General features: G+C 35.3%; 1 protein-coding gene across 3 annotated transcripts in view; it reads right to left on the bottom strand.

The window, feature by feature from the left end:
- Positions 1 to 26512, bottom strand: part of LOC126979632 (UNC93-like protein) — a 65923-nt gene that overhangs the window by 7823 nt on the left and 31588 nt on the right. The window contains exons 2-8 of one of the 3 annotated variants that reach the window (XM_050829071.1): positions 24911 to 25027; positions 11983 to 12141; positions 4462 to 4580; positions 2549 to 2711; positions 1304 to 1427; positions 963 to 1109; positions 136 to 202 (exon numbers count right to left, since the gene is read on the bottom strand). In XM_050829071.1, the coding sequence (XP_050685028.1) occupies positions 136 to 202; positions 963 to 1109; positions 1304 to 1427; positions 2549 to 2711; positions 4462 to 4580; positions 11983 to 12099 (737 nt within the window). In that variant the 5' untranslated portion in view covers positions 12100 to 12141; positions 24911 to 25027. Of the gene's footprint in view, positions 1 to 135; positions 203 to 962; positions 1110 to 1303; positions 1428 to 2548; positions 2712 to 4461; positions 4581 to 11982; positions 12142 to 23733; positions 23749 to 24910; positions 25028 to 26512 lie in introns of those variants that run through there. The other 2 variants (XM_050829073.1, XM_050829070.1) reach the window with 2 other exon arrangements.

Raw genomic sequence — 26512 nt, 5'->3', positions numbered from 1 at the left:
ACTGCGCAATCATAGATTATGTAGTGAATGTAGGTGTTCTAATAAGTGTTCTGAATAAGATTATAGTTACTGACGAATAGCGCGTGTGATTAAGGCAACGTAACGTTTTGTTTGGAATACTAATATTAAAGTTACCTTTTCATAGAATCCACACCAACTGCCACAATAAGAGCAGCCCCAGCCATACACGCTAAGTAGATGCCTGAACAAAAAAAGAGAGCTCATGTAAAAATTTTAATAATACACAATATACAAATATAGGAGACTCTTGTTATTCAAAGAATCAAATATCCAATCAAACAGTGTTGGGAACAAGGAAATGTATCTTTCGATTTTCTTATCCCCTTTGTTCTTTCAAAACATGATAATGTTGCCAGGGGTGAGATGTATGACAATACTGCAAAATACTTACATAATATTATGTCCAAAGATAAAATAAAACCAAGCGGTGCATATGAAGTAATAGTAGTGACAATCTAGTAAAGGTAGTGACAATCTAGTAATTCATGACTATTATCAAGCTCCAGTTGTACGGAAATAGGTGGCATAGCGAGTAAATGATACATCTGATATTAATGCCCTGTGCTTCCCCGAAGCATAAAAATAATAGGTACGTCCCAGGCCCAAGGGTGTCGTAAGAGGCGACTAAGGGCATTTTGCAGTGGGAGGCTTCTTTGCACAGGATGCCTGCTAGAATATAAGAGCCACAACGGCGTCTTTTTCTGCCGTGAAGCAGTAATGTGTAAGCATTTTTGTGTTCCGGTCTGAAGAGCGCTGTAGCTTATTGGGCAAATGAGACTTAATATCTTACGTCGCAAGGTGACGAGTGCTATTGAAGAATCGTGAGCGGCACTGTATTGTTATGGGTAAAGCGTATCAATTACCATCAGCTGAAAGTCCTACTCTTCTCGTCCTTTTCAATACAATGTTACTTCAGTTATAATATATGGACAATGTCTTACCAGCAATCATCTGTATCTTCTCTTGAGGTTGAGATTGCAGTGCTTCTCCGGCATCAGCACTGGGCAAGAAATTTGCTCCGCAGACTTGTGAGATCGCAGTCGAGTTCAATGCAGTCACAGCTGCATGATTGTCTCCAGATGATAACACTAAAAATAAACAAGAAATATTTACAACAGGACACTTCATTCAACTAATGACAGTGCATGTTAAAAGGAGAGAGGAACAAACTTTGTTCGCAGTAGTCTTCAAAGGTGTGTAAAGCTATATGAATCAGCTATTAAGCATAATCATTTGATAGTTTGGGACTGTGCCGGAATCAGTAATAAATAAATAATCGTACCTAATGAAGATATGAGGTTTCCCCAGACTTGGTTGAGTTGGAATATCATAAAGAAAAGACCCAGAAAACGTGTCAATAGCGCTCCCGCTGAAATGTTCGATATTTTGCTGTGAACTTCTGATACCTGGAAGAAAAAAAATTTTTCATCATTTGACTAACAATCAAAAAAGATCTCTAGAATCTATATTAATACTGTAATCATGGTTATACTTTTACTCTGAACATACTAATCCTTTATCCTAATTTTGTTGAATCAATTACCGGCTGTTTTCCCGAACCGATACGATTAGGGACCTGAGCAGGAGCGTGCGTCGAAGTTGAGCCTGGAGATTGCTTACCGTAGGTATTTAGGAAATTTATGATTGGGGGTTCAATAGAAGTTTGGTTATAAAATAATAGAACCAAATGAAACTAAATTAACTTTAACACTGTATTTTTTTAGGTTCATAACGTGGTAGGCACTGCCTAACTGCCTATATGATATGCACGCCCCTGTACCTGAGGGACGGCAACGCATCTCTTGTCACCTCTTGTTGAAGATGTCTTTTGGTGATTACCTCACTACTCCCCATGCATGAGCTTAGATAGACATAGACCTGCTTATATACATACGCATGAAGCTCAAAGTTGATGAACAGCTAATCTGTTTAAAAATCTTCTGAAGTCCATTTTTTAGATCAATATTATAATCTGGATATCAAAAGACAGAGTGAATTTTTATCTGTAGCTGTATTATCTTTTAATTTAGAATATTAACATTATAATTCTAAGTCTTAAAGGAATTGACAAACGCACTCTGTCTCTCATAGAAAAATATACGCATAGCAGACGAGCAAATGATTAACTGAAGCCACTGAGCCAAAAATATAATAAGCTACAGTGAAACCAACAATAAATGAAATTTATGAATAACAAATTTATACATTTTACCATTTACCACTATTGTGGAAAATTTTAACCTTAAGGGAAAGTGGTAAGACACTTATTGCCACTATTTCAAATAAAAATGAAAAACATTGTCGTTTGACAGATTATATTTAATTTTCATTCAACAAAAATATTTAAACGTTCACTTAATTATCTTAATGAAAAAATTTCAATATAAGTAAATCATAGAAAAAATCCCACGAGTTATTTTGAGTTCAGTAAAGTAAAGGAGTGATAACATTTTTAAGTATTTGAAGTATAGCTTTAAACACAAGATCATATTTTATTTAGGGAAGGACACGTATTATGATATCTCACCACAGATAAATAGGTGCACTTAGCGCACCATAGTGGTCCTCCACCTAGACCCACAAAAAGACCCGACAGGATCAATGAGTAGAAATTGGGCCAGAGCTGGGCTGCGATGTAAGGCATATATGTGATGAATGACACGCAGATCGCCCATTTTGTGCCCAGCCACCTGAAAGATAACAAAATGGTGTTATTATCCAACCAACTTTTTAAAATAGGAGCAATTTTTTCAAGTCGCTGTGTTTTTTTTTTTTGAAAATAAGGGACAAGACGAATATGACGTTCAGCTTTGATACGCCTTGCCGATTACAATGCAGTGCCGCTCAGGATTCTTGAAAAACCCAAAAATTCTGAGCAGCACTACAATTGCGCTAGTCACTTTGAAACATATGATGTTTAGTCTCATTTGCCCAGTTATTTCACAATGAAACACTATAATGCTACACAATAATTACGGTAGATATAGGCGCTGTTGTGGTACCCATAATCTAGCCGACTTTCCGTGCAAAGGAGGCTCCTTTGGACGGAAAGCCAGCAACTGGTAAATTGTATATATACTATTGTGTATGAATAACTCAACCGTTGCAATTCAATTGTTATTTAGAATCAAATCAAATGAGTATTTGAGGTTCTCAAATTTTATATGGAATGCATTCATATAGCATTTATGTTAGTTTTTTCAAAAATACAATCATGTTTTTCTATGCGTAACTAAATTTCATAAAATAGGCCACAAAAAAATGGCAACCTGAACTATTTATGATAAGTTTTTCACGAGTGGCTAAGCGAAAAACACCAACAAAATATGAAACCAAAAAAGAAATTGATAGGCACTATCAAAATGATATACCTAATGATGAAACCGGAATTTAGGCGCTGACAATGTATTCCATTCTCCTTAACAAAGCGGTGTTCGCATTATAAGAATTGTCATGAAACAATAGTACCTATACATACAGAAAGAAAATGACATAAAATATACTAAGATTTTACTATTGAACTTACATTAATGAACACAAGAATTACATTGAATGCAATGTATTTTGACTTGGTAAACGAAATGAAATATATTCAAATACCTATTAAGTTTGTTCTTAAGACAGACTCTTAAGTGAATAAATGAAATGAAATTTTTTTGAAAGCAAGAAAGAAGAAAGAAAGAAATTTATTTATTTGTAACAAACACAAGATTTACATAATGTAATAAAAAAATATATATATATACAAAACAAATTACAAATTGGAATGTTTGTCATAAATTGGTCACACTTCAGCATAATGCTGATTATTGTCGCGACCAGCGCTGATCTTCCAGTGGGACCACTAAATTTTGTTCATTTAGATACAATTAGTACGCTTATGAAAGTCATTTTTGATGCCGTCGGTTCAAGAGACTACCAGGAGGCCTTGTTTTGAGAAGAACCGGAAAGATACTCAGCAATTTTTATCCTCCCTTTACAGTTTCCTCAGCATCCATCCATATTACGACATCTATTACCAGGATAACGGCATGGCCTACTTAGCCGTCCAGTAAACGAGTCGGTACCCATACAAGAGTGGCGCCTTTTTTGCATTAATTTCATGAAGTACCTAGCAATATGCAAGTATTATTGATTTTCGATTTGAAGGGAGTTGTAGCTTGTGAATTTACTGAGCTTATGAGATATAACATCTTATACCTCAATGTGACTAACACAGAAATTGAGATGCCACTCACAAATTTTTCAACCAAGAATCCTCAGCAGCACAGCATTTTAATGGGCAGGGCGTATCTTGCTTTTTTTTCATACAAATATCAACACTTTACTATGTTTTACTACACTTGTCGCAAATCTATCTATCATATAGATGCTGAAACGACAAATAAACCAATTTTGCTGCTGACTGACCGTACAAATGTATTTAAAAAAAAAACTTGCCTGATAACTGCGACTGGTAGGAATATATTAGAGAATATAAGTCCAGCGTATACTGCGGCCAGTGATGCAGTCCCCAGGCCTGCTTCAGCATTGATGGAACTTTGCAAGTTCGCTGCGCCCTGCAATATAATACCGGCAATTAGTCAACTACAAGTATTAGTGCAACAATAACTTCAGGGGTTATACTTATAGTGAGTGATTCAAATGATGGAATTTGTATTGAACGTGACCAGATAAAAACCATTGCTTGCTTTAAACATATTTATGAGAAAAAGAAACAACAATGTAAAAAGATATGGTTTTTATGAGTAGGTAACGTCAGGCAAACGAGCGTATGGTCTGATTTTAACTGATCACCAACGCCACCTTTAGATGAGTTTCACCGTTTTAGATGAGTTTATTCGCTTTATTTGCAGATATTGGAAGCATCGTGTACGGATGTTTTTTTTTTTCAAGGTTGTACGTGGAACCCAATTCGATTGGATGAGCCAATAAGCAAATTGTGCAATTGCTTAGTACATTTCGTCAGGGATGCCAGGGGGTACCATAAACAGCACTGGAAATATATCCTACATACAAAAGTGGATATGTTGCTTTGTGGACGGCTAGATCACTTGGCGTTACATAGATAAGTCGCATCTTTGTGTGTCCTCTTAGTAGAAGACACCTTCATCACGGGGAGTGGTCCGAAGAGCTCTTTGACCTAATAATTCCTACCGTTGAATTTCAACTTCACACGACACGCCACATATTACGATGTAAACCCCTCCATCTGGATGTGTGGCTTTCCTCCACAGTGCGGATTTCAAGGAACTTACTTCTACATATAACCTAACTGTGAAATGAGCTTCCTTGGTTATTTCCCGGCCGATACGACATGGCTAAGTTAGAACTTTTCTAAAAGGACAGCAACGCTCCTCTTATTCCTCTGGTGTTACAAAAGAAAGTAGGTGACGGTGAATACTGAACATCAAGTGACCCGCTCATTAGTCCACCTCTTCCATAAAAAAAAAGTTGGTAAGGCATTACAACACCCACAGCCTTAAGGTTACCAGGAAGAGTGTAGCGATAAGGTCGCATAATTATGCTACCAGAACTCTGTAGAAATTGCAATGTAATTTTTTTGTGCAATAAATAATTATTATTCATTCTATGGAAGTGTCAATCTTGACAAATCGCTGGTTGGTTTACTTGAATTATTAGATGGCAGATAATTTAGAAAATCACGCAAAAGAAATTATAACAAATGTGTAGAAGACGTATTTCTTTGCATGCCATGGATTCTATGAATGACTAAATTCATCCGAGTGAACAGTCTAATATCGGCTTATGAGGTTTAACAGCTTCATTAATATTATGCAATGACTTTCTATACACATATAAGGACATATATTTCGCATTTTGACAGCAGCACACACGGCAAAAGTGTGTTAAAGACAATGTAGACCACAGAACAGGTAAAACTGTTCTGTGATGTAAACACACTTTTCTCGTTAGTCGTGTGTCAAGTGTTTCTGTTAGAAGCAAACCTGAACTGACCAAATGTTTTACACTGCTGCTTATTAACCGATAATATTTTAATCGACTGCAGGAAATACGGCAACGTATAAATATACTACTATATTTATACGTAGAGGCTTATTATGGTGTGATTGGGCATTGTTTGTCATACCATACCCTGTACCGACACTAGCGCCATTGTGGAAGCTTTTTGAACTGTTATTTACAACATAAGCTGGACACTTTTTCAAAATTTCTTCCTAAGAGATGATACTCCTTACCTCTACACTCTATAGGTTTTATATGACGTGATTTGTCTGTATGTATAGAACGTCATTGATATTATGGCATAAATAAAGTATGTCTCGCACGTGTTAAAATCGAAGTCACCCACAGAGAACTAGTTCAAAACTTCACCAATCGTCCCTTTTGGGAGCTTAGCGGGAAGGAAATATTCTGTGTGTGACTGTTTTAACCTATTGCATAGCTTCTATCGCGGGCCTTGAGCGTGGAGACCGAATCCAGAAATTCCGTAACGAAAATAACCTAACACTTACTTACTAGATCTACATAGATATGTCTATGTCTTTTTGTGGAGAAGGTCGCAGGTTCCAGCCTGGGGTACGGCTAGATTTTTTTTAATTTATTTATTTTTTTATCACGTTTTTTAATTTTTATTATTATGACAAGCATTTTTATTTAATTTCACCTGTCCCGTTGTCTGTCTGTAATCAAATCTAGCAAGTTAAATTTTACTCACTTCCCGTTTGCTTTTTTTTAAATTAATTTTATCAAAAAAAAATACTGCATAAATAAAATAAATAAATAATTATAATTGCATAAGTTGATAAAAAATGCTATGCAATAGCTTTTTTTTATTGACGACTTTGCCTAATGTTTTTTACGAATTTGTATGCTTCTGTTTGCAGACTATATGCTTAAGTCGCTAAAAGTACTGTTTGAAGTACAACATATATTAAGAAAACAAAAAGTTAAGACATATTGATTTAATTTGAAAGAAAATATTTATCTAGCGTTAAAAGACAAAGTAAAAAGTTGGATTCCAATTCAAATTTTCAAATTCTAAAACACTTTATTCATGCAGGTCACGGCAATGACACTTATGAATGTAAAAAAAAATATAAATATAGTTTCTTATTGAATTTACCGCTACTTCGTAAAGGGTTGAGCTAATGAGAAGAAGTAGCAAGAAACTCATTTAAGTCAAGATTTACATTTTAATTGTTTTACAAATCATTTCAATTACAATATATGCAAAGTGATGCAACAAAAATACTCAAATGTCAAAAACTGAAAGGCTTACACGAGTAAGTCAAAAGAAGAAAAAAAAGTAAATTAATACTTATAAACACAAGGGTTATTGAGTATAATAGATGCATCAATCCACACATACCGTAAATAAATATTCGTTTGTATAAAAACGTTACAGATAATGTTTGCTTCAGTTTCCTTGTTACAGTAAGATTATAGTTATTAAAGTAAATTACTCTACACCAATTATGAATTGTCTGAATATAACTGATGGTTAGTCTAGATACATGTAAGTACGTTAATACCACAATTATACAAACGCTAATATATTCAAAGTTGTTTCTGTAATCATTTCTGCATATTTAAAAACTCTTTTTAAGCTTTTGCATAGCTTCTATCGCGGGCCTTGAGTGTGGAGACCGAATCCAGAAATTCCGTAACGAAAATAACCTAACACTTAGGTACTAACTAGATGTATATAGATATTTCGGCACAGTCATTACAGTTGCCGTGGAACAGCGGTTATCACGTTTGCTTTTTGTGCAGAAGGTCCCAGGTTCGAGCCTGGGGTACATCTTGATTTTTTTAAATTCTTTATTTTTAGTATCACGTTTTTTTAAATTTTTATTATTATGACAAGCATTTTTATTTAGCTTCACCTGTCCCGTTGTCTGTCTGTAATCAAATCTTGCAAGTTAAATTTTACTCACGTCCCGTTTGCTTTATTTCAAATTAATTTTATCAAAAAAAATACTGCATAAATAAAATAAATAATTATAATTGCATAAGTTGATAAAAAATGCTATGCAATAGCTTTACCGCGGCAGTCCCCGAGTGCCACACGTCTTTTGTTTTTCTCTAGTTTTTACTAGGTCTGTACTAAAAATATGCAGGCGCATAGACGACCTGACAGCCCGATAAATTCTGATTTGGATCTAATACTAAGCATGGCTGACTGTTTATAAAAAGGCATAAAAGGCTTTTATTTTCTCAAAATTGATTCCTTTAGAATTCTTTTTGATGTAATTTCTAATATACTAGGTACTTTTTTTATGGTAATAAAGGACGAGACGAGCAGGACGTTCAGCTCATGGTAATTGATACGCCAATGCAGTGCCGCTCAGGATTCCTGAAAAACCCCGAAAATTCTGAGCGGCACTACAACTGCGCTCGTCTCTTTGAGACATAAGATGTTAAGTCTCATTTGTCCAGTAATTTCACTAGCTACGGCGCCCTTCAGACCGAAACACAGTAATGCTAACATATTACTGCTTCACGGCAGAAATAGGCGCCGTTGTGGTACCCATAATCTAGCCGGCATCCTGTGCAAAGGAGCTTCCCACTGGTATTACTACCGCTTCGGAAACAAATGGTGCTTTGAGATAGAAGAAGCAGCGCAAGAATTTCTCAAGACTCTCCAGCATTCTTTTTATGCGCACTTTTTTATTAAAATATACAATATTTTACTGTCATTGCTATTGCTATAAAATAATCATAATCATGTCCAAGGCTGTCCGATCACTTAGATATTCAGCTGTGGAGTAGTAGGGTTTATGACTTGTCAATCAAAATAGGTTACAGTAAAAAGTTCCTTTTCTATCTTGTTGAATCTCCGTTAGATATGTTCATCTCTCTTGCACGCTTTATGTATCTATACACTAGTATATTATAAGTTTATTTATGGTCTCGACACCGCTTAAATGACTTTTATAATACCGGTAATATCCACACACACACCTTGGCGCGACTTGATGGATAACCAAACAACTGCGCGCAACATGAATTGAACGATCCATTTACATCATTTCTGTACAGCTTAGCGAAACTCTCTAACGTTCGTTCCAAATATTCAGTCTATCTCTTACTTGAGATAAAAATCGTAACTATCGTTGACGTTTCTGTCCAAATAAACTTATCGACGGTAACTCACCTTATCCGTACACGCTGTCTGTCAATGGGACATACCAGCGATAGAAGTTTGTATGGAAATTGCAATTCACGCGTCCCAATATAAGGCGGTAAGAATGACTTTGACAGATTATTGACAGCTTATTACTGACAGTAGAAGGTAGTAATTTATAAGGCCTTAAGAATAATGCGATCCACTCGATCGCATGAAATGTGCAGTCATCGATAGATTGACAGATGACAGCTATAATCTTGTAATAAACGGAGATTACTGACCTCTAAAGGCGTAGTCCCTGACTCATGGAAGTCAGCCCTTGTCCATCCGATCCAAAAGAAGGAGACAGTTCGGATCCGGCAAACTACAGGCCTATTGCTATTACCTCCCTGCTCTCCAAAATCATGGAGAGCATAATTAGCCGTCAGCTATTGGTATACCTAGAGGGTCACCAGTTGATCAACGACCGACAATACGGGTTTCGCCATGGTCGGTGGGCAGGTGATCTTCTGGTATACCTAGCACATAGATGGGCTGCGGCTATTGAAAGCAAGGGGGAAGGCCTGGCAGTTAGCCTGGATATAGCGAAGGCCTTTGATCGTGTATGGCACAAGGCGCTCCTCTCCAAACTTCCATCATTTGGGCTTCCCGTGAGCTTGTGCAAGTGGACCTCCAGCTTCCTCACTGGGCGCAGCATACAGGTCGTTGTCGACGGATATTGCTCGAACCCGAAGCCCGTGAATGCTGGAGTGCCCCAAGGCTGTGTGCTGCCTCCCACGCTGTTTCTTCTGCATATCAATGATATGTTGGACACCTCCAACATTCATTGCTATGCAGCCGACAGCACTGGTGATGCCGTATACACGGGCCATGCAGGTCTCTCTCGGGAAGTCATCGACCAGTGCCGGGAGAAACTTGTGTCTTCTATCGAGTCCTCTCTTGAGAAGGTCGCGGAATGGGGAAAATAGAACCTTGTCCAATTTAACCCCCAGAAGACTCAAGTTTGCGCGTTTACCACTAAAAAAACCCCATTTGTCGTATCACCGCTCTTCGACAACACTTCCCTCAAAGCCTCGCCTGGTATCGGAATACTGGGTCTCGAAATCTCGAGCGATTGCCAATTTCGTGGTCATCTGGAAGGCAAAGCCAAATTGGCTTCAAAGAAACTGGGCGTCATTAATAGAGCACGGCAATACTTCAAGTCGGCCCACATACTAGCGCTCTACAAAGCGCAGGTCCAGCCACACATGGAGTATTGCTGTCATCTCTGGTCTGGCGCACCCCAGTATCAGCTCGATCCATTTGACCGCGTGCAACGCAGATCAGCTCGAATTGTCGGGATCCCAGTGCTCTGTGAACGGCTGGATCACTTGGCGTTGCGTAGAGACGTCGCTTCATTGTGTGTCTTCTACCGCATTTATCACGGGGAGTGTTTAACCTGATTCCTGCCGCCGAATTCCACCTTCACACGACACGCCACAAGTTAGGATATCATCCTCACCATCTGGATGTGTGGTGGTCCTCCACAGTGAGGTTTTCAAGGAGCTTTCTTCCACGTACTACAAAGCTGTGGAATGAGCTTCCTTGTGCGGTGTTTCCGGGACGATACGACATGGATACCTGCAAAAAAAGCGCGTACACCTTCCTTAAAGGTCGGCAACGCTCCTGTGATTCCTCTGGTGTTGCAAGAGATTGTGGGCGGCGGTGATCACTTAACAACAGGTGACCCGTACGCTCGTTTGTCCTCCTATTCCATAAAAAAAAATAGTTCATTGGAAAAATCCCGAGCAAGTTTATTATTTTCTTTTTGTTGTACTTTGGTCGTTTAAATAGAATCAATAATAGTTAACAAACAGTGACATAATATTTTTTATGATAAGACTATTAGTAATTATTCTAAATTAATTAGTACACCCATTTACTCTTTATTGATATTCAGATATGCATAGTAAATATACTTGATTCTTGTTTGCATGTGTTATCATTGACGTGATATTGATAATTAAAATTAATTAAATTAGAAAAAAGATGGTATTTATATCGGCAGATTTGCCCCATAGCAATATACCATAGGACATAATACAATGAAATAACTGAAGTAAACTAGTCGTGCCGTAACAACGTCGCTTAATTGTCTAATCTTATCGACGGTGTATGCTTCAGAATAAGTTTAGTCTATTAGCCAATCCTTCAATATGGAGCCCCCATTATTTATAATATTGACATACTTTTACACAAATTATCTTGCCCTAAATCAGGCATAGCCTGCGTTATGGGTTGCAAGACAACGATGTCAACATTCTTATTAAAAGCTGTAAGATTTTTAGTAAATAAAAATAAATTAAGGCGACACTAAATGTTAGCGACCTTGAGCGATATGAGTTCACGGCTGCCGGCCCGCGATCTATGTAACAAAGCCAACATTTTCAAAATTCTTGCGTAGAAATCGTAATATTTTAACAGGCGCAAACAGTTTATATGCTTACAATTGTCATTATTGATTACTAATCTGAATAAATGTACCTACACAAAAAAAGTACAGGCTATATATATATATACCTTTTCTGAGAATTGTACTAAATAAATGCGTCATGCCGAGAAAAAAAACTTGTTTAACTGCAATGAAAAGTGCTAATTCAAAATAGCTCTGGAGTGATAACTTATAACCAACAGCAAACATTAGAAACCTACAAATAAGCCTTAAGGGTATGTGTTATATGATAAAATAGTGTTCATAGCTCCAAATGGTGTAATTTCACTAAAAAACTTGGCTAAAATTGCCTTGTTTGCGTGTTTTCTGCTTACCCTTCGCCTTAAGAATAGTATAAGCAATCCTCAATACTTACGCAGTAAGCTGTGAAATGCACCATAAACGCCAAGCTAATCACCAAAACGTTTCTCACGATGCGTTTCGTTTCACTTGAATTAGAGACATTCTGTTCCTTGTTGGTCGTCATTTTCATACAGATTATGATTCACTTGAACACCTTCATTCACTTCAAGATCTGTTGAAAAAATGAACTATTTTATCAAGTCGTACAACTGGAATATCATAATGACAGTAATTAGTGTTTAATTGAAACGATTAACAAATGTACTTTTATAAGTATAAAATCGATTTTAAGAGCACAATTAACATTAACATGTAAATATCGATTAACTTCCAAAAAGTTTAATCTAAAGTAACACGGTTTAAATTTATGAGTCGTTTTTAAATATATTTTGGCTTATAAGATTGCAGAGGTGTACAACTGTTGGTTTATATTCTCGTTTCGCTATCTTAAAATGATAAATCTCTTTCGCTACTTTTATTCTCTTTCTATTAGTTTAAGTACTCTGGATCCAATCTTAAGTTGATTGCTTGACAATTCTACTTTTGATAGTAGCATTTTTGATTTGTAACTTTCGTTACAAAATATTATAATTATTATTCGACTGCAGAAGACAGCAAGCTGTTGGTCACAATGAGTCTTACATCTTTGTGACGTTTGGTGTAAAGACACTTTTGGTGTATTTCGGTCAACAGATCAGCCTAGCTATCCAACGCGGAAACGCTGCCAGTAGTCTTGGTACGCTTCCCCGTAGTGATAGTTTTAATATTATAAATATGAAAGACATATGTTAAAACTTTTTGATGCAGCTCAACAATTTTTCTGATTCATTTGGAGAATAACGGGCATTTTAATAAATTCCGTTGCATGTGAGCGTTTCAAATCAAATCAAATCAAAATCAGTTTATTCAAGTAGGTCACGGAAATGACACTTATGAATGTCAAAAAATATTTTTTTCTTATTGAATCTACCGCTACTTCGTAAAGGGTTGAGCTAATGAGAAGAAGTAGTAGGAAACTCTAGAGGTTAGTTCTTATTTCAATACTAGATACTACTACCGCTTCGGCGGTAAACAAATGGCGCTCTGAGAGAGAAAAAGCGGCGCAAGAAATTCTCCCGAGGCCGCTATCCCAAGAAATCGCATAATTGTCGACGTTTTCACAACTGTCATAGTCTATCTAGTGTTCTGAACACTAGAGTCACTCTGGACATATAAATGACCTGAGATATGTATTACTGAAATTATTAGTTACACGATTATTTTAAGTATTTAAATTACGCTTTTCTGGAAATTGTTTACAGCACCTTTTAAGCGGATCCTAGTTTTTTATCTTCATCTAAGAGATAATCTATGACACAACGATGATAAGAACCCATTGTAAGCTTTCAAGTCTGTGTAAAATCCGTGAGAATTTATTGTGTTTGTTTTAAATAAATGTTAAATGTCAATTTAACAATAGAAATATATAGAATAAAAATTAATAGAATAGATATACAATAAAAATTTTGTTCGGTAGTCTACTTACGGCCGTTCCCAATATTCAGTCTATCTCTTACTTGACATAAAAATTGTAACTATCGTTGACTTTTCTGTCCCAATAAACTTATCGACGGTAACTCACTTTATCCGTACACGCTGTCTGTCAATGGGACGACGCATAGCTTACCAGCGATAGAAGTTTGTATGGAAATTGCAATTCACGCGTCCAAATATAAGGCGATATGAATGACTTATCGGGTATATTGGGACAACTTCAGATTATTGACAGCTAATTACTGATAGTAAAAGGTAGAAATTTATCTCTATCTGTAGATAGTATATTGGGAACGGCCGACCTGAGACGTAGTTTCACCTCTACCGAAAAAGCTCTATTCCATTCTAAACAAAACGTAAAACTTAGATTACGGATTGGTCTCCGCTGCACTCCAACTAGTTACCGCGCTACCTAAGAACAGTAGCTCAGTGGCATCTTACAAATTTTCTAACATACGCATCTCACAGCTAGTAAAATTACTGGGCAAATGATACTTAACATCGTATGTCTCAACTGGTGACGAGCGCAGTTGTAAGTTGTTGTGCCATTCGGAATTTTTGGGGTTTTTCAAGAATCCTGAGCGGCACTGCATTGTACTGGGCAGGGTGTATCAATTACCATCAGCTGAACATCCTGCTCGTCTTGTCCCTTATTTTCATAAAAAAAACTTATTTTACTTTAACAATTTGTTATGTTTTTATAGTGATACTTCTGGGATTAATTACACAAATAAAATTTGTGAAAACAAAATTTTATGAACGATGCGGGACTCGGACCCGCGACCTGTCGCGTTCCGTGCCAGTGCTCTAACCAACTGAGCTAACCGTTCGAGTGACGTATCGTCGATAAATCTTGTATGCTTTGTTCATCTCTCAGGTTGTGGCTTCATCTACAGGATCTACTTTACAGTTGATAATCTGCTCGCGTCGAGTCTCGGGTTTCGAGTCCCGCATCGTTCATAAAATTTTGTTTTAAGTTTCAATTGTATTATTTTACATTGTAATTAATAAAATACAAAATACTTACTGATGATATAAGATCCCAGTGTCTTTCTTTCATGTTGTATTATTTTTACAAAGTTTTACTACGCAACCCGGCATTTTAGTTTCAATTATTCGCAAGTTTAACTGAACATTGGGCACGTCAACGTCACACATTTTTCGAGACTGGCTCAAATACGCCCGTACTTGGGTGTAGTATTAGTTTGCCGCACTTTGCGACTACGCGTACGGTATCTAGTTGAAGTGCAGCGGAGACCAATCCAATATGTAAAATGAGTATTTTAATTTTTGAATTATTGTTATCAACTTGATACAATTTGTTTGTACTTACAAGTTTACTTTATAAATATTTATAAGCTTTTCTTTCCTCAATAGCAGGAAATGACCTACACGAAGGTTCTATAGGAGGAAACATCTGCTTGTTATGTTACTTTTGACGTGTACATAGCATTGCACGGCGGATGCATATTAATTAGGTATATATTGCACGCTTAAATAGTAATTGCATATTTATTTGCATATGTTAGATACGCCATAATTTTTTTTGTAAATCTATAGATGCATATTATAATAAATCGTTAATAGGTATTTTTGTACATTAAACATTTTTTCTACATAACAATATATTTTTACATTTATACCTTATATTTTTTTTTTATGAAAATAAGGGACGAGACGAGCAGGATGGTCAGCTGATGGTAATTGATGCGTCCTGCTCATTATAATACAGTGCCGTTCAGGATTCTTTGGAAAACCTCAAAAATTCTGTTCGGCACTACAACTGCGCTCGTCACCTTGAGACATAAGATGTTAAGTCTCATTTGCCCAGTAATTTCGCTAGCTACGGCGCCCTTCAGACCGAAACACAGTAATGCTTACACATTACTGATTCACGGCAGAAATAGGCGCCGTTGTGGTATCCGTAATCTAGACGGCATCCTGTGCAAAGGAGCCTTCCACTGGTAAATTTATACGTCTAGATTGAGCCTTAAGGCAATGCGCAGCACCAGGCCAGGATTTTTACTTTAGTGTGCTACGTCTTACACTCGTGATACGTATGTCACTTAGTTTTAGTATGCGTGCGTTGCTGAAAATAGAGGTTAACAGTTCATCGCTATTTTTTTCAAAGTGTCCACAGCTGTGACAGTCTATCTAGACACACAAATTATCTAAGATATAGTACATACTTTTTTAGAAGATCAATATCTTTATTTAATTTTCGTCTCCTTGTCGTTGTGTTTGTAACATACTTGTAGTAGTAGAAAAGTCAGAAAAGGCCAAACTTTCTTATGTAATATTTCTTTTTGTTCTATATTCAGAAGGTAATGAAAAGACTTGTCCATAAGTGATCTTTTAATATTTTTATTTTTTAAACTTTAAAGTTGAATGTTTTTTCTTATTTAATCTAGCCTTATTTGATGATTAAAATACTTTTAAACACCTGCGCTTTCACAAAAAAAATATTTGAATATCACTATCACTAATATCTAAAAGTCTAATTTTTATGGTTATTTTAGAATGAACTCGATGCATTCATTGTTTTATTGTAATTCATTCACCGATATCTTTTTTCATTTAAATTAATGTTTTATTTCAATTTAAAACGAATAAATATATCTCGGAGATTCATTTGGATTTAAAAATCGGGCGTCACGGTGTTGGTATCCTCCATGATGTTTTAAGTCGATCAGTGCGCACAACCGGCGCGGGTGCTAGCTTGAAGACGACTGCGACTTCTCAATGAGCGCTCTACTGTTGAACAATAATAACTAACTTCGATCGTGTCATAGACATTGACATACACAATGACAACTTCAAATAAACTTTGACAGATGACGTTCGCCATCAGTTCAGCCCAATACACAGAGTAGAATATAATCATACAGGCCATATTACTTTTATATTCTAATTCTCCGACATATATTTGTATGTATTGCATCTGTACGTACTAGCAATATACTCACAGATTATATTTTTTTATTTCCAAAGCATTGTCTTTCAAGAGTCAACTCCCGTCTCTCTCACTGCTCACAAGTTACAACATTAAAAGTTACATACAAAAACACAATAAATAGATTATTTTCGCTGTAGCCTCCAATTACCTTTATAGAGTAAACTAGTGAAATATATAAATCATTTTAGGATGGAGCTCGGAGTTGATAGTAAACAGAATTTAACACTTAGTAATTGTATGCACGCGGCATTTTATCACATGTTTTAAGGCGACACTAAATGTCAGCGACCTTGAGCGATATGAGTTCACGGCTGCCGGCCCGCCATCTATGTAACAAAGCCGATATTTTCAAAATTCTTGGGTGAAAAACAGTTTATATGCTTACAATCCTCGTTATTCACTATTAATCTGAATAAATGAACCTACACAAAAAGTACAAGCTATAAGAATAACTTTGAGAGAAGTACCAAAAAAATGCGTCACGCCATGCCAAACAACTTGTTTAACTTCAAAGAAAAGTGGTAGTTCAAAAAGGCTCGGCAGTGTTAACTATAACCAACAGCAAGCATTAGCAACCTACAAATAAAACTTAAGGATATGTGTAACAGGATTAAATAGTGTTCATAGCTCGAAATGCTATACTTTCACCAAAAAACTTGTCTAAAAACATCATGTTTGCGTGTTTTCTGCTTACTCTTCGCCTTAACAACATTGCTGTAAATATGAGACAAGCAACGCAATATCAAATAAAAATAAAAAAGATCAAGCAAATAAAATCAAAAAAAGGTCTTTAGAAGTAATATTATAATAATATCAACATAAACATCCAATCAACATAAGTAATCTTAATATATATAAATCTCGTGTCACAATGTTTGTCCTCAATGGACTCCTAAACTAATGAACGGATTTTAATGGTGATTACTTCATGGAGTGCAGTTTGGTCCAACTTGAGAGCTGGTAGTTAACTACCCTATGGTAGTTTTTATTTCGATTTGGGACCCATAAATATTTTTATTTTCAATATTTGTTTTGTATGGACATATTTTCTATGAGAGAATTTAGTGACGCACGGTTTGACAGTTCTGCTGTGAAACAATTTCATTCTAACAACAGGGAGCATATTTACGAAATAATTTTTGATGTTTTGAAATATACAACAGTTGTTTTTTTACTATCTACAGAACAACGTCTGTCGGGGCAGCTAGTCTAAATATATAAATGAATTGCTGTTCGTTAGTCTCGCTAAAACTCGAGAACGGCTGGACCGATTTGGCTAATTTTGATCTTGAAATATTTGTGGAAGTCCAGAGAAGGTTTAAAAGGTGAATAAATATGAAAATATTCGGAAATAAAAACAAACAACATCAATTTTGTTTTTCCTTTGATGTGTCCCCCGTCGTTCAGAAATCAAATTGAAGGAATAGTTTAAAATGAATAACTAATTAGAATCTTTGTATCTGTCTAACTTTCTTAATTTTAGCTACCTATAATTGATAGATTAACTATAGTTGATGAGGATACTATGATGGCAATACAACGTTTGCTGGGTCAGCTAGTCAATACATAAAATTTACCTAATCCAAGTCGGTCAGGCTTTCCTATTCTTGGACTTTTTGCTAAACGTAAAAAAAAAATTTGAGTTGACAGTTGAAGGCAGATAACATAAATATTGACATAAGACTAGTAAGAAAGACAATATATTTTGTTGGAATGTTGCTATATTAAATACAATAGTAGTAGCTTTGATATTTTTGACGACCGCATAGCCGAATGGTTAGTGACCCTGACTACCAAGCTAGAGGTCCCGGGTTCGAAACCCGGTAGGTGCAATCATTTATATGATGAATGTGGATGTTTGTTGCCGAGTCATGGATGTTTATATGTATTTATGTAAGTTTAAGTAAGTATATTGTATTAAATATATCGTTATCTTGTACCCATAGTACAGGCCATTCCTAGTTTGGGGCAAGATAATTTATATAATAATATAATAATATTTATTTAATTTAGCAAAAACGCAGATGTTTAAAATTATTGAAGTAGCTATTTTTGATTACATAATTTAATATTTCATAAGGCATCGTAATTTGGTTTTGTTTAGTGACCGCAAAATAGTTAAAAAAACACACTCATAAGTGTAATTTAAGCTCATAAAGCAATTTCGGTATAATTGCGATTAGCTACGGATTAGAATATTAATTTGCAAACGTTCTTGGAACGACTTGGGCAAACTCCTAACCTCAGCAATCCTATGGTAATTTTGCGTTTTAATTTTCGTATACAAAATATTTATTACTAGCTGACCCGACAGATGTTGTTCTGTATATAATAAATGAAATAATGTTTTTTTATAAATTTGTCAGTAATATTATATCATAACATCAAGATTTGCTACGTAAAAATGCACCCTGTTGTTGTATTGAAATTGTTTCACAGCATAACTGTCAAACCGTTGCGTAAATAAATTCGACGGGGGACACATCAAAGGAAATACAAATTTGTTGTTTTTATTTAATTCCGAGCATTTTCCTATTTATTCACCTTTTAAACCTTCCCTGTACTTCCACAAATAATTCGAGACCAAAATTAACCAAATCGGTCCAGTCGTTCTCGAGTTTTAGCGAGACTAACGAACAGCAATTCATTTTTATATATATAGATTGTATAATATGTTAATATTATGACTGTTAATTGTCAGTACATTTATGTAAATTTAATATACGTTCACAAAGATTGTCACCTTTTTGCTCTAAATAGTGATTTTCATTATTATAACACTAGAAATAAGGGATTGCTTGTAACTAATTCTAGTAGGCTTTATAAGATACATAATAATAGCTTTAAGGGTAAATGTATACACTTTTATAATCAAGCCCCAGACACTGTTCAGGCATTATCAATAAATAAATTTCAATGTTTTATTAAAAACTGCAACTTATCTAAGCAATCACACAGCCTGGAACTAGATTATGATTATTTTATAGCCATAACAATTACAGTACTGGGTAGCAATAGCAATGGGTAGGGCGTATCAATTACCATCAGCTGAACGTCCTGCTCGTCTCGTCCCTTATTTTCTTAAAAAAAAGTACATTATTGTATAATTATTAAAAAGAGCGAAAAAAGAATACTGGGAGAGTTTCTTCGCCGCTTCTTCCCTCTTAGGACTCCATTTGTTTCTGAAGCGGTGGTAGTGTTAGAAGTGACATCAAAAAGAATTCTAAAGGAATCCATTTTGAGAAAATAAATGACTTTTATGCTTTTTCTCCCTTATTCATAATGGTCCGCTAACTTTAAACAGCCGTTAAGGAGTGTTTTTTCTCATTCTGACTTAGGTCAATAGAAGAAGACAGAGTGCGAATTAGCAATGCTTTAAGTTAGCAGACTATTATGAATAAGGGGGTTTATGTTTAAGTAGATACATAAATCATAGAAGGTATACAGTGTTTTGTTAATTCATCTTGAATAACCATTGATTAATAGTGTGTTGTCATCTCTCGCCATATTTGTCAACGTCACCATTAAATGGCTTAATGCGATATCATCAGGATGTATTCATATCTATTATTCATTTATCATTAAAAAAATTATCTATGGTAACACATTAGTTTTGACTCGTTGAATCTCGTTTTGCGAGTGAGTGATTCATTTGATTGACCGCGATTTGACACTACATCATTAATTGTCCATGTTTAATGTATAAAAAAAAACTACGATAAAAAAAACCGACTTAAAAAACTGAAAAGAATCAAATTACTAAAAATTTAATTTAATAAACCTCTTATGCAAACCTTTACCTTTAATATTAATAAAATACTATTATATATGTACTACCTATGGATAGGTTTTAAGTCAGTGCCCTAAACAAAAAACTTACTATTATAAACAGTTTACTTGCTGTGATTATTTAGGTTTTCTGGCCACGCGTGTCTGTCCGCTTAGGTTGTTTTGTTCTAGACGAAGCTATCCCGCTCAAAGGCACGCGTGGCGAGTGTAGGTACCTTTATTACATTTGGCTTGGCACCGACTTCAAACCTATCAATATGCGTAATCAACCTGAATGAAAACTCCAAACAAAAGCCGTATACAGAAAACAATTATGTTTGTGCATTCATAAAATGAAAACTACTGGGCCAAACTATGTAAGATTTTTATGGGACCAAATGGCATCTGTTTCGCATTAAACAAAAGAAGAATAACGTTAATCGGATTATAAATCTCAGAGTAATCGGTGTACAATGTACATACATAAAAAAAAATACCGATCGAATTGATAACCTCCTCCTTTTTCAAGTCGGTTAAAAATTAAGATTTAGCCAATTTTTTAAATCTTTACTACTTACGATTTCAGTAATTAGCAAAATGTTTGTTATAATTAAAATAAATACCTACATAATATCTACTAAACACACAAACGCATTCACACCCACACACAAACATAATATATAGTAAGGCAAAAAATTATATGATTGATTGATTATAATTTAAATAGCCTAGCGGCGGTCGCTCCATTCCAAACATACCTTTCATCGAACAGAATTGGCTACTTGTCTGGTTTTTACTGCATATACCCAGGTTATGAACAGTTTTATTAAATAGCTCCGAAACTTGGGTTTTCTTTACAAACAGAATTTTTGTGGCAGTTAATACAAAAATAAATAATGTTGTTTGGTGTACCTTGGGACGAGATTCCATACATCAATGGCCATCTTTTAACCGTTTAATTAAACCAAATAATTTAACCGTGATAATATTATGAATTTTGAATTAAATCTTATCTTTCAATGGACGCGGGCAACAGGCGCTCCCCCCGCGCAGCGGGGCACGGGAGCGGATGGGCGGAGTCACTGTTAGAATTATTTTTGGGAGCCAGGGGGCCTACTCCTAAAACCGATATTCGATATATCGTGGCATTAGTCGTGTCGAATCCTACTCTTAGTTGCATCGTATACAATGTCGAAACGATGATTGAACGAACGAAACATTTTTCGATATTATCGGTCCTAACGTGACGAATATTCGAATTCGACAAACAGTCAAACGTCATTTTTACGATAATGTCAACGACACCTTATAAGATGTCGTTGCTATTATAGTTTCAAGTTGTATAGATATACTAGTGGACCCAACAGACGTTGCCCTGTACACACGTCTTTAATTTGAAAAATCAGCCGTTAGGAGGAGTTCACTAACATACACATGAGCAGGAGAATTATATTATATGAACGGAATTGAGAATCTCAACCAATCTCAAATTCACTGAAGCAAACAAAAAAGTCATCAAAATCAGTCCAGCCGTTTAGGAGGTAGTTTAATTGTGAATCTAAACCATTTTCGAATCCACCTGAAGACACAAACCAATCTCAAATTCACTGGAACACACAAAAATATCATCAAAATCGGTCCAGCCGTTTAGGAGGTAGTTCAATTGTGAATCTAAACCATTCTCGAATCCACCTGAATACACACAGAAAGTTTCATTAGAATCGGTCCAGCCGTCTAGGAGGAGTTCAGTGACATACACACGCACACAAGAATTATATATATATAAAGATTGCAATACAATATACATACTTAATAAATAAAATTAAAATAATTATATGTGATTTACTATTCAACAGGATTTTTTACTACCAAGTAATTTAAGTCATTTTGTTGATCGTTTATGCCTAGAAAGTAATGCAAATGGCCGCCGGAGAAATAGCGAGAAGAGTTGAGTTACTTACTTTTTTTATATTTCATTATCCGCAAGTTTTGTATTATTTATTAAATTTTAAATGGTCATATGTATTCATTACATAATTTTTGAACATTTACATTTTGTGTAAATGATGCAAATTGGTAGTGCAGAATCTGGCCTGCTTCTTAGCGCCTAAGCAATGTTACGAGTTTTGACACTTAACAGCGACATAGCACAGATAATATTTAGTTTTTCAAGGTTTGCACATAATTCATTCACTCTAACATAGTAAAAAAATCAGAATATTAGTCTATGGTTACGATGTTGTTACGGTAAACGATATGGAATACGAACATTTGTTAGAGTAAGATAGGTGCGATATATTCGGGTTATTATCGTATCGTTCCGAATATATCGTTGTCGATTTTACGAGTACACCTCCTACTCTTAACCCTGTCGGAGTTTATCAACACTAATAAAATATGGAAGATTAAGATTTAAGAAAAAAATATGTCGTAAAAACAACATATATTATGCACTAACTCTCACAAATTATCTACATTCGCAAACATTACAAATCCTTGCCCGGAGATTATAAACACAGATCTGTACAAATACAGATTTATAAAGCAAACTCATGCATTGCTTACACACAAGTACCTTGTAGATATACAGTCCATATCATAGCTATAAAATCTCTAATTCCTTTTTATGTGTACAACCACCGTAGAGCTATGTCCTTACGTAAGTCCAAGCAACCTTGACCCAAATAACATTTACTACCTCAGTATGTAAAATTTTCGAATAAAAACAATTTCCATTGAACCGCCGGCACATTATTTACCTTCTGGTTAACTGCAAGCACGTTTTGTTTCCTTATTCATAATACTTTATTATAGATTCTAGCTGAAAGCATTGGCTATTTACAGGCCGTATTTAGCCCAATATGCGCAAACACGTCCATGATGAACAGACTTGCGGGTAGCCCTAACGGCCTCCTCAGCACATTGGCAATTTTTTTATGAAATTAAGGGACGAGACGAGCATTCACCTATGTTAGTACCTATCGCTAAAACTTAAGTCTACCTTAAAAACTACTTGCACTCTCTACTGCTAACATGAGCCTTGATTATGGATACCACAACGGCGCCTATTTCTGCCGTGAAACAGTAATGGGTAAACATTATTGTGTTTCGGTCTGAAGGGCGCCATAGCTAGGAACATTAATGGGCAAATGAGACTTAACATCTTCTGTCTCAAGGAGACGAGCGCAATTGTAGTGCTGCTCAGAATTAATCATCAAAAAAAATGGGTTTTTCAAGAATCCCGAGCGGCACTGCATTGTAATGGGCAAGGCGTATCAATAACTATCAGCTGAACGTCCTGTTCGTCTCGTCATTTATTGTCATAAAAAAAAACAAAGAAGTTCTATAACACGAAACGAACAGAAAAAAATCATTTGAATTTTACCGTCCGCCTTGTATCACGTTCTGAAAAACCTGTATGTATTATATGTAAAGGCATTGTAATTTGTAATGACACATATTATTAAGTATTTGAATACAAATTGTTGAGTAGTTTTTCACGCTTACCGATATACTGATGGCAATTGGCAAAAGACCTTGGCTCACAAATATCTTAAAATCCATCGAAGTTGACATTATTTTATCTGTATACAAATGTAACAATGTATTACAATACAGAACTTGTGTTATGAAAAAAGTGTTTGTGTGTACTTATATACGCACGCAAGAAGTTATTTTTCTTTGGCGTATTAAAATAAAAATCCTTAAAAATAACCATTCCTCGTGCAATTTTACGTTTGTAGAAAGATCAATATTTTAATACAAAAAGGTATTAAATACAACTAATGAAAATATTATTATACCGCAGAATTTAGTTAAAAAACGTGTATACTAGCGGACCGTACAGACGTTGTCCTGTACACACGTTTTAAATTTGAAAAATCGGTCCAGCCGTTAGGTAGAGTTCACTAACATACACATGTGCAGGAGAAATATATATAGACTGAATTGAGAAACTAAACCAATCTCAAATTCACTGGAACACACACTTAACAATTTTTTCAGATCGGTCCAGCCGTTTAGGAGGACTTCACTGTCAACTGACGTACAGATGAACTATATAGGTATAAAATTGAAATTATATATTCAAATTAATTCGTATCGTCCATTGGTTGTGGTTCAGTAGACAAATTAGTTACAAGAGGCTTGGTAGATGAATTAAGATACAAATTGTCTAGTTGACCAGCTAACGTAGAAGTATATCTTCAACAGATGTTTTTTTAAACAATACCAATTGTATTGTTTCGTACAAAAGAATTGTTTAAACAGACTGACAACATAGCCTTATCAATACATGAATATTCATTTGGAACTAATTTTAGAGCAATGTTCCTCGAAGGTAAAACACATTCACGGGAAATTATTTCAAACTATATACTGTATGTCTGAAGATGAAGGTTTTCAAACAGTGTGTGTTGATTGTGATGACTTACGGTACGCAGATGTGGTCGCTAACTATGGGCTTTTTGAGAAAACTCAGTAAGGTCGCTCAGAGGACAATGGAGAGGGCTATTCTCGGAGTTTCCCTGCGAGAGCGAATCACAAAAGAGGAGATACGTAGGAGAACCATAGTCACCCAAATAGCTCAAATGATTGCGAAACTGAAGTGGCAGTGGGCAGGGCACATGGTTCGACGAACAGATGGCCGTTGGGGCAGTAAAGTCTTTAAATGGCGACCACGTACCGGAAGACGCAGTGTTGGTAAGCCCCCCACACGATGGATGGCAGGACCGATTGTCGTGGAGATCTTTGGGGGAGGCCTTTGCCCAGCAGTGGACGTCTTCCAGCTGATGATGATATACTGTATAATTTAAAAATGATCAGGAAAGAATAGAAGAAGAAAAGAATGTAATAGAATGAGACTTTATTTTTTAATTTAAAATTATAGTTTGAATATTCTAAATTGTTAGAAAAATAAAACAAGCATTTAGGATGTAAACTCAAACTTCTACGGTAATGCGCGATAAATAAATAACAAGTGTGCAAAATATTTATTTGAATTTGATAATCAAATTCTATTCGATTAAGTTTTGATCAGTTTTAATTAGTACAGAAAAATTTTAAAACAAAAAAAAAAATCATGTTTTTGACAATCAAGGTACCACCACTCGATTTTACAGCCTGTTTCTGAGAAGTTATAGAAGTCCCGGTTTCAAATTCCGCTAGGTGCAAATTTTTAAGAATATGCATGTTCGATCAGGGTCAATGAAAACTATATATTATTACAATATAGTAATCAAATATTACCTCATAACATAACTATGTTATTTTGGTTTTATGCAAATTTATCATATTAAATACATCGTTGTCTTGCTATAATATAATTTGTGTAAAGTTTCTCAATATTATTTAAATATTATGAATAAATAATATCTTAAGTTAACTTAACGATTCATTTCAATAAAATAATTATGAAAAAAAAAGCAAATTCCTTAAAAAAAATATGTAAATATTATTAATAATCTTTATTAATATACTAGCTGACCTGACAAACGTTGTTTTGCCATATAAATTATATATGTACCTTCCTTGAGCTTCAACGAATCTATTACAAAAGATTTCATTGAGATCGGTCGAATAGTTTAGGGGTTATTAGGGAACATACAAACATACATTCTCTTTTATATATAAAGATTTAATAATTAAGTTAATAAATAAATGAGTTGGTAATAGTTAACAGAAAATGAAAAACATTCACGTTATAAGAGTAATTTTTGATCTGATGAATAAAAATGTTTTGTGTATTCGAATATTCCTATTATTACACCAGTTCGATAGTTATAGAGCGATTGTATATTATCGTAGAAATGCAAAGGTAATTAATTAGCTGAAGCCTTAGATTAAGGATTGGTCTCCGCTGCGCTCCAAATAGATACCGCTGGCGTAGTCGCAAAGTGCGGCAACTAATACTACGCCCAAGGGGGCGTGCTCGAGCAAGTCTCGAACAATGTGTGACGTTAACGTGCCAATATTGTTCTTGTTCTGTTTAACTACAATGCCGGGTTGCGCAGTAAAACTTTGAAAAAATAATGCTTACAAGAAATAATAAAGACACTGGGATCACATATCATCAGTAAGTATTTTGTATTTTATTAATTTCAATGTAAAATAACACGAAACGTATGTTACAAAATTTGAAAGATGCCATTGATTGTCAAGATGCCACGCACACAATCATCTAATCGTTTCCGCATTAAAAAAGCTATTGTTCTCAGGTAGTGCGGTATCTAACGTGGGTAGTGGAGAGCAATCATTAATCTGTGGCTGAAGCCGTTCCGCACGATAT

This window comes from Leptidea sinapis, chromosome 3 (genome assembly GCF_905404315.1).
Source record: "Leptidea sinapis chromosome 3, ilLepSina1.1, whole genome shotgun sequence".
Taxonomy (NCBI): Eukaryota; Metazoa; Arthropoda; class Insecta; order Lepidoptera; family Pieridae; genus Leptidea; species Leptidea sinapis.
Note: the sequence above shows the minus strand (reverse complement) of the source record. Positions and strands in the feature narration are given on the sequence as shown.